A 12,438-nucleotide genomic window follows, 5' to 3' on the forward strand; every position below is an offset into this window, starting at 1 on the left:
AAAAAGTAGTGTGGCAGTTTTAAAACATGGCTGCAAATTCTTTGACATTCCTCCCATCCAGAGTTAGGGTGTGTATCTCCTTCCCTTGACTGCTTCAACCAAGAAAATATGACAGAATGATGCTGTGTATAGTTGAGGCTAGGTTGTAAATGGCCACGCTGCTCCCATCTCATCTACTGAAACACTTGTGTTTGGGAGATGCATTGCCATGTCGTGGGCTTCCCTGGTGGCTCAGTAATAAAGAATCCGCCTGCTAATGCAGAAAATGCAGGTTCAGTTCCTGAATCAGGAAGATCCCCTGGAGAAGGAAATGACAACCCACTCCAATATTCTTGCCTGGGAAATCCCATGGACAGAGGGTCCTGGCGAGCCCATGAGGTCGCAAAAGAGTCAGACACAACTCGGCAACCAAACAACAACAATTGCCATGTGAAAAGACTGCCTACTTTGAGTTTATCAAGAAGTACAGACCACATGTAGCAGCCATATTGATGTAAGTTTTCCAGTTGACTGTTATAGTCAATCAAGTCATTCTGGCCCTGATACCAAAACATGTGAGTTTTTATTGCAGATGATTCCATTTCCCAGCCATTTGAGTAACAGCTTTTTGGTGCACCAGTAGATAACTGGAGCAAATACTATTTTCTATAGAATCAAAATGCCTAAGAATAAATTTAACAAAAGGTGTGTCAAGAGTTCCACTATGAGAACTACAAAACATGCAAAGCAAAATTAAAGAAGTTAGTAAATGGAAGAGATATGCCATGTTTGTAGATTGGAGTTTTTCCCCAAACTGGTCTATAGATTCAATATAATCCCAATCAAAATTCCAGCAGGATTTTTTTTTTCTATTTACAACTTTCAGAAATTCAAAGAACCATGAATAGCCAAAGCAATCTTAAAAAAAAAAAAGAATTGGAAGACCAGCAGTTACAGGCCAACAGTACTGGTTTCAAGACTTAATATAAAGCTGTAGAAATCATGACAGGTAGTAATGTGTTAGTAAATGTTTAACAATCAGCCCAGGGATAGGGGCCTGATTTGACCATAAAAAACTTAACAGTCAGCTCTCATGAACCAACTTGAGCTAGCTCTAGCACTCCACTGACAAAGTGGTATTCCGACAAGGAGAGAGAAATAAATCAATGGAACACAGTGGAGAATCCAAAGATAAGCCCACGATATGGAGTCAGTTGACCTTCTTCAAAGATGCCAAGATAATTTGGAAAAAAGAATTTTTTGTCATCAAATGATGCTACAACAACTGGATACCAGTATGGGAAAAAATGAATCTCAATCCTTTCTTGCATCATACACGAAAATTAACCTGAGATCGTATCCAAAATATAAAAGCGATATCTCTAAAGCTAATAGAAAAAACTTAGAATATCTTCACAACCTTGGGGGTAGGTAAAGATTTCTTAGATCCTAAAAATCGTTAATCATGTAAGAAAAAATTAATAAATTGGACTTCATCAAAATTTTTAATATCTGCTCAACATAAGATACTACTAAGAAAAAGGAAAAGAAAATCACAAAGGGGAAGAAAATAAGTCACTCTCCGTGTCATGTGTGTATGCGACATAGCTTATATCCATGGTATTTAAAGAATTTCAGTAACTTATTGAAAAAAGGATAAAGCAGTTCTGAAATGGACAAAAGATTTAGGTGCTTCACAAAAGAAGATATATAAATAGCATACCAGCACATAAAAAGGTATTTGCCATCATTAGCCATCAGGCAAATACAAATTAAAATCACAATGAGATACCACTTTACACACACCACAATGGTTAAAATTTTTAAAGTTGAGCATCAAATGTTGATGAGGTATACAGCTAGAACCCTTACATTATCACTGGTGGGAGTTTAAAGTGGTACAACTACTTTGGAAAACTAGTTGGCAGTTCCTTACAAAGTTAAATATGAATCTGCCTTATGACCAAGCAATTTCAAGCAAAATACGTTTTAGGTAGATGTATTTACCCAAAAGAAATGAAAACATATATCTACAAAAAGACTCATGCAAGAATGTTTATATCAAAGATTATTCATAGTTGTTAAGAACTGAAAACACCCCCAAAGATCCTTCAACAAAAGCATACATAAATTGTATATTCATTTGATGCATATTAAATGAATTCTTAATATGCTTCTTAGTAATAAAAGGAACCAATTAATAGTACATTCAACAATGTATTGATAAGATGAATCTCAAAAACTTTATGTTAATCATAAGCAAGTATAGTCAATGGTGATGTGAATCAGAACAGTGGTGTCTGTTGAGCACTGGACCTCTGGGGTGATGGAGATGTTCTGTCTTTGCTCAGGATGTTAGTTACAAGGGTATATGTGTTTGTCAGAACTCACCAATGTGTACGGTTTAGATCTTCACAATGAACTGTATTAATTATATATTAATTTTTATCACAATAGTTTTTAAAATAGGGAATTTTTTAAGGTAACTGGAGTTTTCTTCCCAGGAAGGTTCAGTAGAATACAGCTTCTATTTAAATTCAGGAGCTACATTTCAACTTATATATTTTTCTTTAAAAAATGAGAGTCAACATTTTTCACATTTCTTTAAGGTTCTACAAGTGTGGTGGCTAAAACACAAACACAAATACATATAAAACAAATGTTTCAAAGTTTCTTGATGAACTTTTGCTTCGGCCATCAAGATGAAATGCAAGGTGATACTTATTTGTTATCACAACTAAAAGGAAGTGCACGTGAAGTGCAGCTTTTTTGAAGAAAAAATGTTGTCTTATGTGAGCCTTCTTTTCATTTTTGAGAATCCCTATATAATACACCAGTAATATTAATACAGTAGAATCTCATGCACTAGGATCCAGTTTTGCCTTTAGTTCTAGCTGTCGACTCTTCTCTTGCAGTCTCTTTAATTCTTATTTCTCTCAGGTATCTAGGGAGAGTCTTAGAACAGGACTACTAAGGAAGACAGTTCAAGTATTTATTAAGCATATATGTAAGTGAGGGCAGTGGGGCATCCCTGATGAGTGCATATGTACAGGGAATTTAAAACAAGAGTTAACGGGCTTCGGAGGCCTTTCCAGGGACTTGTCAGCCAAAACAGTGGCTCCTAAGCATCAGTCCATTTAAAGTTTTCATTGGTTCATGACAAAATAAGAAAATAGAAACAGCCTAGAATTTGTGTGGATGTAAAACACAGATGCAGTTTTGCATAGACATACATGTAAAAGTTAGATAACATCCCTCTTCTTCTAATGTTAAAATATTTTTTAGTCTATGAAATAATGGTAGTAGTTGTACTGTACATGTTCTTACATGGCAAATTATGAAGCAGATCCTTCATCGATCCCCAATTTTTTAAAAATTTTCATTGATAAAATCTTTTAAAAGCTACTGAGTCAGAGTATGTATTTAAATATACAAAGTTTGAAATAAGCAAGCATTCTTGTAAGGCTGGTTGCATTTGAAAGGCAAAGTCTAAAGATCACTAAGGTCTCACTTCTTAAATTTATAATTGAGAGACCTCATCATTTAGCAAAAGAAAAGGAAATTTTTTAGGTTTAAGTGATTCACATTTTTTAAAAAAGAAATGATATATTGTCTAGTCATGAGATGAATATTCTAGTCTATTGGGAATTTATGGAAATGAAAATTTAATTTAATTAGCATTTGAGTTATTTCATTCATTAAGATGTTGAAATGATAATTTAGAGCATGTTCCTGATCTTGATGCTTGAAATGTTTTCCCAAAGAAAATTTCAACAGATGCGTGCATTATCATCAGCCTTTTTCTCCACTTGACAATCATGGCTTTCTTACGAAGGAAGCCTGGGTGAAGTTAAAGGAGGTCTGACTGAAGTGGTGGAGACAGTGGTGTGCTTGTAAATTTTAACAACCAGCTGTAGGAAGGAGGGCTTATAACATTTGTGGTTAAGAGTTAGACACAACTTAGCGACTAAACAACAACAAATTGTATAAATAAATAGTCCCACTTGGACCAATTTGAAGCTACCAGTTGCTTAACAACAAACTCCTGAAAATATTTCAGTGGATTCTCCTGAACCAGCACAGGATGGCTCCAGCACACCACGGGGTGGGGTTGGTGATGGTACTCACTAACTGAGGACAGCTGTAATGTATCTGCCAAGCAGATTGCAATAAAGACATGATTTTGCTTAAAGGAGCCAAGGTCTCAAAGTCAAGAACTTAAGAACCCCCCATTTGGTGGGTAAATTCCAATTTGTTCCAACCAGCTCCTCTCTCTTCCTAAATTCTTTTTATTCCCTAAAGGAACCGTGTATTTTCTTAGCTCTACATCATCTAGATGACATTTCATTAATAATCATTGTTAATAGAGCTGAAATCCATCATTTCTCTTCCTAAAGTCACCAGATGAAAGTAATACTTGAAACTTCATAATTTGAGAACTGATATATAAGTACTTAAGCTATTGAAATTAAATTTCTTTATGTAAAGCTAGTACTTTAGGGGGGAAATATAAAGTTGTATTAATCATGCAAAAAATCTGCATACAATTTGAAACAAAAATATATAGAGTTTTGATTGGTTTTGACTCTTTCAAAGGCTAACAGAGCCAATGTGGTACCGAAGTCCACAGACTTCCTTCTGTCCCCAGCTTCACCTTCTTTTTCTTCCTCACATGTTTCCTGCTTCAATCATCCCATGACTTCTCTCTTTCTTCCCCCCTGCTTTCCTCTTTTCAGAACCTCTAAGTTCAGTTCAGTCACTCAGTTGTGTCTGACTCTGCAGCCCCATGGACTGCAGCACACTAGGCTCTCCTGTCCATCACCGGCTCCTGGAGCTTACTCAAACTCATGTCCATCAAGTCGGTGATGCCATCCAACTACCGCATCCTCTGTAGTCCCCTTCTCCTCCTGCCTTCAGTCTTTCCCAGCATCAGGGTCTTTTCCAGTGAGTCAGCTCTTCGCATCAGGTAGCCAAAGTATTGGAGCTTCAGCTTCAGCATTAGTCCTTCCAATGAACATTCAGGACTGATTTCCTTTAGGATGGACTGGTTGGATCTCCTTGCAGTCCAAGGGACTCTCAAGAGTCTTCTCCAACACCACAGTTCAAAAGCGTCAATTCTTCGGTGCTGAGCTTTCTTTATAGTTCAACTCTCACATCCATACATGACTACTGGAAAAACAATAGCCTTGACTAGATGGACCTTTGTTGGCAAAGTAATGTCTCTGCTTTTTCATAGGCTGTCTAGGTTGGTCATAGCTTTTCTTCCAAGGAGCAAGCGTCTTTTAATTTCATGGCTGCAGTCACCATCTGCAGTGATTTTGAAGCCCAAGAAAATAAAGTCTGTCACTGTTTCCACTGTTTCCCCCTCTATTTGCCATGAAGTGATGGGACCGGATGCCATGATCTTAGTTTTCTGAATGTTGAGTTTTAAGCCAGCTTTTTCACTCTCCCCTTTCACTTTCATCAAGAGTCTCTTTAGTTCTTCACTTTCTGCCATAAGGGTGGTGTCATCTGCGTATCTGAGGTTATTGATATTTCTCCCAGCAGTCTTGATTCCAGCTTGTGCTTCATCCAGACTGGCATTTCGTGTGATGTACTCTGCATATAAGTTAAATAAGCAGGGTGACAATATACAGCCTTGACGTACTTCTTTTCCTATTTGGAACCAGTCTGTTGTTCCATGTCCAATTCTAACTGCTGCTTCTTGACCTGCATACAGATTTCTCAGGAGTCCTCCTGCCTTAGAACCTGTGAAGGCCCTGCTAACTAGGAACTTTCCTTTGTTCTTTGCAATTCATTTATACTGCAGTGTTCATTCAGCCTGGAGATTTTTTAATCTCTAATTATTCAATATTGTTTGAGAATCAGTAAGCATTTCATGGGAGTAGAAGCCTGAAATCTTACCAAGTCTTCTTCTATAGTCCAGCCAGCCCTAAAGATAAACTGATTTTGTCAATTAGGATAGTATAAAGTCCAGGAGGGAACAGGAAACAAAAGGGGCAGATAGTTGTCTTTTCTACATGACTCCTTCCCTGGGAAAATCACATTGAGGGTCTGGTCTCATTGAAGCTGCTTCAGATGTAGTCTAGGAAGCTGCTAGTTCTATAAGATCTCGGAATCCAGCCTGCCTAGTGTAGGTCTGTCTACTGGCTGAGATTCCTTTTCTCTGTCCCTCCATCTCTTCCATCCCACTGCACATTCACATATAATCCTATATACTGCTTTGTACTTCAGATTAAACTTTTTACTTATTTGTTTATTTTTGGCAGTTCCCAGAGGAACATGTGATATTGTTCTAAGACTGTCAGAAGGGTTGGAACAAAACATTCTTTTCCAGCTTTTTCAAGTGTGTGAGAAAAATGAATTTTTTTTTTTTTTTTTTTTTATTTTTTTTAATTTTTTTATTAGTTGGAGGCTAATTACTTCACAACATTTCAGTGGGTTTTGTCATACATTGATATGAATCAGCCATAGATTTACACTTATTCCCCATCCCGATCCCCCCTCCCACCTCCCTCTTCACCCGACTCCTCTGGGTCTTCCCAGTGCACCAGGCCCGAGCACTTGTCTCATGCATCCCACCTGGGAGAAAAATGAATTTACGTGTGCAGATTCTCATACATGCAGTGCTCAGACTGTCTCATAGCTGATAACATGGGAGAAATGTTGATGATGATACATGTGCTTTATAGATTATTCATGTGACAAATGTATTCGTACCTGGTGAAAAACAAAATGAACTCACTAAATGAATTATTCCGTGTCTTTATAATAAATTATGTGCGCTGAGCATTCACTAAATACACAGAGACCTTTTTAAATTTTTTCTTCCAAATAGATACATGATTAAAGACCCAAAAAGAGCTCACTTATATACTTGGTAATTATTTAGTAATTTGTTTCTTTCTGTCTCAGAGAGAAAAATTCCAGATGAAGATTTCATCATCTTAATTGATGGATTAAATGAAGCAGAATTTCACAAACCGGATTATGGGGATACAATTGTATCATTTCTGAGTAAAATGATTGGAAAATTTCCTTCCTGGCTCAAACTAATTGTAACAGTTAGAACCAGTTTACAGGTATGTATTTGTTTCCTTTTGGACCCATAACTTATTTCCCTTGGAAAGTGCTTAAACTGAAAAAGTTTAGGTCCTTGTACCCTTAGTAGTGAGCTTTTCTAAATCTCTGCCATGTTTTAGAGCACTGGCAAGAGTAATTCCCGAAGAGAATATTTTGAGAGTAAGTGGTACTGTCTAGAGAGACCATTTTCAGTATTTGACTGTCTTAGCTCAAATTCCCATTCCCATTGCTCTGGGTAAGTTCTAATAAAGTGTCCCTCAAAATAGCATGAAAAGAAAGTCCATTTTTCTAGGCTTTGTCCTGAGGATAGCAAAGCAAATAGATCCTCTAACATGTTTACTGTTTGACTTTTGTTTTATATTTTTTATCATTTAATGCCAGGCAAAATCCAGTTCAGTGTATAGTATAGAGTCAGATTTTCCAGTTCTTCCTTCTGTTTCTCAACTTTTCATAGCATGAAGATGGACTTTCTTCTGTATATACCTTTTTCTAAGAAATATTGGCACTATTCAGGCTTTATATTAAATTTACTACCCCTGGGAGATAATTTTTTTTAATTACCTTCTCTGTTTACTCACTGACCACTCATTTTATGGCCTGGAATAATGACTAGGAATGTTGGAACTGAATCTGTAGACACATGGGCTAAGGATAAATGAAATGACTCCACCTTCTCTACTGTTCACAGTATACCTGAGTTGATATTTTCCTTCTTTACATATTCACACTTGGTTTGAAACAGGGTTTCTCAGTTTTTTTTTCCCCAAACCATAGCTTCTTTTGATGAACATTAAAATCTCACATTGGGACTTCCCTGGTGGTCCAGTGGCTAAGACTCCCCACGTTCCCAATTCATGGGGGCCCAGGTTCAATCCCCTAGTCTAGGAACTAGTTCCCATATGCGGCAACTAAGAGTTCACCTGTGGCTATGCTGCACCTGCCACAACTAAAGATCCCATGTGCGGCAACAAAGGTCGAAGGTCCTGAGTGATGGAGCTAAGACCTGGCACAACCAAATAAATAAATTTTTTAAATATAATAAAAATTAAAAATCAAATCTCACATTATATATCCATCCCACTATTTTGATGCAACACCCTTATATCAGTAGTCAACATACAGAAAATAGCCTCAATGCCCTCCTTTTCCCCACTCTCAGGCACTTAGTATTTTTCCTGCAGATTGACCAGTTAAGGTCAATCTGCCTTCCTTGATCAGAAACTGTACTTCTAATTCTGACCATCAACTTGCAGATGTTCATTATTAAGATCTCAAAGTAATTTGAGTTAAATTAAAATAAATCAACATAAATGCATCTTTATAACTAAAAGTTATGTAATCTACCATTATTGGTCAGTAGCTTGATTGTTAAAAGATGAAGGGTGAATAAAATAAACTTCCAGGAACACAGTCTGACTAGTTTTACTAAATATACACTTAGATAATATCTTTGCTTATATTTTTACATTATGCCATGTGCAATCTCAAAAGATGTTTTAAGTATGACTTGGTAGACCAGATGACTAACTTTTCGGCTGTGCCAAAGAATAGGAAAAGTATTATGTTTGAAAAGTCAGTATCTTCATAAATCAAGGCCAGCAATAACTTTTCAGATACTTCATTCACTTCAACTCATAACTTTTTTTTCTCTTTCTTTTTTAGTTTTTAAATTATGAAAGTATGATAATGCATTTACAGGAGACTTGGAAAATACAGAACAAGGTTACATATAGTTCCACTATATATTACAATTATTTTAAGTAGCTAAATTAACCAGTAACTTTTTAAAATTATTTTTATTTAGCTCTGAAAATGAAATAATTCACAGATCTTTTGAAATGAACCCTCATAATTGATCATTCATTATTTCCACAAACATTTGTTAAGTATATCAAGTGTAAAAGCTTATTTTTAAGAACTAAGAATAGGACAGTGAGCAAGATGGACAATATTCCTCATAAAGCTTATTTTCTAGTGAGGAACACAAATAATAAGACAAATTAGCATATGTTAAAATTTAGGCAGTGTTAGTGCTATGAAGATAGATAAAGCAGTGAAGAGATAAATGGGGATGACAGTTATTTTACATAGAACAGATAGGAAAGGCCTCTCCAAGGAGCCTTGTAATGTGATGAAATCTGATTTACCTTTTTAAAAGATTTCTTTGGCTCCTGGCTATGTAGATAATAAAATGTAGGGGATCAAGAATGGAAGCAGAAGTATAGGTGAAAGGTGATGGCTTAGACTAGCGTGGGAACAGTGGAGACCCTATGAAGTGGTCATATTTGGGCTGTATTTTGAAGAAGACGGTGATGGGCTGAATGTGGACATAAGCAAGAGAAGAGGTTCATGGATGAATTGTGGGGTTTTGGTGAGCAATTGGGTAGATGCTGGTTTGAGGAAAAGATCTAGATAGTTCCTTCTCAGCAGAGATCCTGTGAAGTGGTCATATTTGGAGTATATTTTAAAGAAGATGATGATGGGCTGCATGTGGATGTAAGCAAGAGAGGAGGTTCAAGGATGAATTGTGGGATTTTGGTGAGCAATTGAGTAGAGGCTGGTTTGAGAAAAAGATCTAGATAGTTCCTCCTATTTGATGGTAGGATCAGTGGTGATACTGTTTATTGACATGGGAAGGTTTGTAGTGGGGGAAGTTTTCATAGTTCTGATTTGGTCACAGTAAGTTTGTCTATGAAACATCCAAGTGGCAATGTTGAGTTAGTGGATATATAAGAAGAGAGCCCAGGAGAAATGACCAAGCTGGGGATATAAAATCAGGCGTCACTCATGTATAGACTATATTTAGAACCATGGGATCCAGCTATTCTAGGGAGTGAAGGTAGCCAGATAAGAGGAAGAATGGAGACGGGAGCCCTGGGTGGACCGAGAAATGAGACAGGACCCAGCAGAAGAGGCTGAGTAGGAGTGGCCAGTGTGCTGAGAGGAAAATGAGGGGAATGTGCTGTGAAAGCAAGCTGCAGAAAGGAACTCAAGAAGCGAGACATGATCACCTGTGTCAGAGACTGCTGAGAGGTTGAGGAGGATGAGAAATGAACCTCCATTATTCAGCAAGGTGCAGATATGACTGATCATCTTAACTAGGACCATTCCAGTGAAGTGATGAGATCAAAGCCTGATTGCAGCAAATGGAGGAGAGAATGGGAAGGGAGGAATGAAATACAGTAAGCAGAGAAAACTTTTCTGTTAAGTTTTGCTAAACATGGGATCAAAGATACAGTAGTTAGAGGGAGGAATATTGAGTCCCATGTCTGTGTGATCCAGGAGAGAAGAAGAAATTGCTGCAGGAGAGGGAATGGATACTTACAGGAGCAGAGTCTGTAAGCAGATAAGAAAAGATGGATTCCAGAGCAAGAGAGTCACCCCAAAGCCCTGTCACCTTCCCCCAACATAATTTCCAAGCAGATCACCAGGGTGCCAGGCTTCCCACTGTTAAAAGATTTTTCCTTTGGGCTGAGGCATCTCCAAAAGACCCCCATTAAAATAAAGTCATTTTATACTTATGGCTGATTCACATTGTTATATGGCAGAAACCAACACAACATTGTAAAGCAGTTATCCTCCAATTAAAAATAAATTTTAAAATAATTTTAAAAAATAATGAGGGATAGAAAGTCAAATTCTGTATGACATTTTTTGAGTCTTTTGGCATTCTGTTTTCTGTTTTAGGAATGTTATTTAGAATATTGACCATCCAGTCGCTCCTAAAATACCCTTTATGAAGACTCATAAAAGTTATTTTAAGTCTTAATTTTAGGGAAGGTTGTGTCCCTTTTAGGCAACTACTAATGTTTTAATCCTTAGACACTAATACGTCATCATATTTCCCTCTTTTCTTTGGCCACTCAGAAGTTCAGAATAAATTTGTGAACCTTGCAGTTTATCACAAGAGTTAGGGGAAACTGAAGGTCTTTCTGTCTCTCTGTCTGTCTCTCTCCATCTGTTTTAGGAAATTACCAAGCTGCTGCCTTTCCATAGGATTTTCCTGGATCGACTAGAAGAGAATGAAGCCATAGACCAGGACCTGCAGGCCTACATCCTGCACCGGATACACAGCAGCTCAGAGATCCAGAATAACATTTCTCTTAATGGCAAAATGGACAATACTACATTTGGCAAACTCAGCTCTCATCTCAAGACCCTCAGCCAAGGGTCCTATCTGTACCTGAAACTCACATTTGACCTCATAGAGAAAGGCTACCTAGTGTTAAAGAGCTCTAGCTACAAAGTAGTTCCTGTTTCGCTCTCTGAGGTTTATTTGCTCCAGTGCAATATGAAGTTCCCAACCCAGTCTTCCTTTGACCGGGTGATGCCCCTCCTGAATGTGGCAGTGGCATCTCTCCACCCACTGACTGACGAGCACATCTTCCAAGCCATCAACGCTGGCAGCATCGAAGGCACGCTGGAGTGGGAGGATTTCCAGCAGAGAATGGAGAACCTCTCAATGTTCCTAATCAAGCGCAGAGACATGACTCGTATGTTTGTACACCCTTCTTTTCGAGAGTGGCTCATCTGGAGAGAAGAAGGCGAGAAAACCAAATTTCTCTGTGATCCCAGGTAAGCCATAGATCGGTAATAAGCAATTGTGAGCCTGTTTTGTATTTACTGCATGGAGCGTGGGTATTGGAAGCAGTGAGAAGTGGTCTTCATGGAACATTTCACATAAAGGAGACATCGCCTCTGTTTCTTCTTAACATAAGGCTATGATGACGTTAACTTGTTTTGTCACAATTTTACTTCCATAAGGCTCAAAATCTGCATAGATGTTTAGAATGCTCCCTACATTCCCATATTTTTCTAAATAATTTTCTCTGATTCCCCTTTCAGAGAAGTCCCCTATAGAGATCACAGGCTATAATTTAACCTTTCAACAAACTCCCTTAGTGCTTTTCAGAAAGATTTGATACACTGTTCACCTCTTTGACTCAGAGCAGAATTCTTTTAAAATTGTGATTGCCCGTTTAAAAGCCAGGCCGTTCTTAAAGTCACCAGCGACTGACCTCATTAGAGCCCAAGCTGGTCCTAAGATTTACGCTGGAAAATGGGATCTTAAACCTTATATCTGAAAAAGACTGGAAGAGATCAGCTCATCTAGCCACTCTACCTTTAGATAAATTAAGTGTTATTATCCCCAGTTTACTATAAAGGCCTTAAAATACTGAATCACTTGCAAAAAGGCATAAAGGTAACGGGGGAGAAAGGACGAGGGGCTAGAAGAGGAATGACAAGTGGATCATAGGTACGGCTCCTCCCCTGCCCCCCACACCCACGGCAGATGTCACTGACTTACCTCAGTACTCTCCCCATGCGCTTGACTGTGACTTAAGAATCTTTCTCAGTTCTGCAAACCACACTCCA

At 37.9% G+C, this 12,438-nt stretch overlaps 1 protein-coding gene across 5 annotated transcripts in view; it reads left to right on the forward strand.

Moving 5' to 3' along the window:
- Window positions 1-12,438, forward strand: part of TANC2 (tetratricopeptide repeat, ankyrin repeat and coiled-coil containing 2) — a 371,488-nt gene that overhangs the window by 301,348 nt on the left and 57,702 nt on the right. For all 5 annotated transcript variants that reach the window (XM_043904966.1, XM_043904965.1, XM_043904967.1 and 2 more), the window contains 2 exons: window positions 6,895-7,061; window positions 11,030-11,637. In XM_043904966.1, coding sequence (XP_043760901.1) covers window positions 6,895-7,061; window positions 11,030-11,637 — 775 coding nt within the window. The remainder of the gene's footprint in view (window positions 1-6,894; window positions 7,062-11,029; window positions 11,638-12,438) is intronic.

Source organism: Cervus elaphus, chromosome 5 (assembly GCF_910594005.1).
Source record: "Cervus elaphus chromosome 5, mCerEla1.1, whole genome shotgun sequence".
In the NCBI taxonomy this organism is placed as follows: Eukaryota; Metazoa; Chordata; class Mammalia; order Artiodactyla; family Cervidae; genus Cervus; species Cervus elaphus.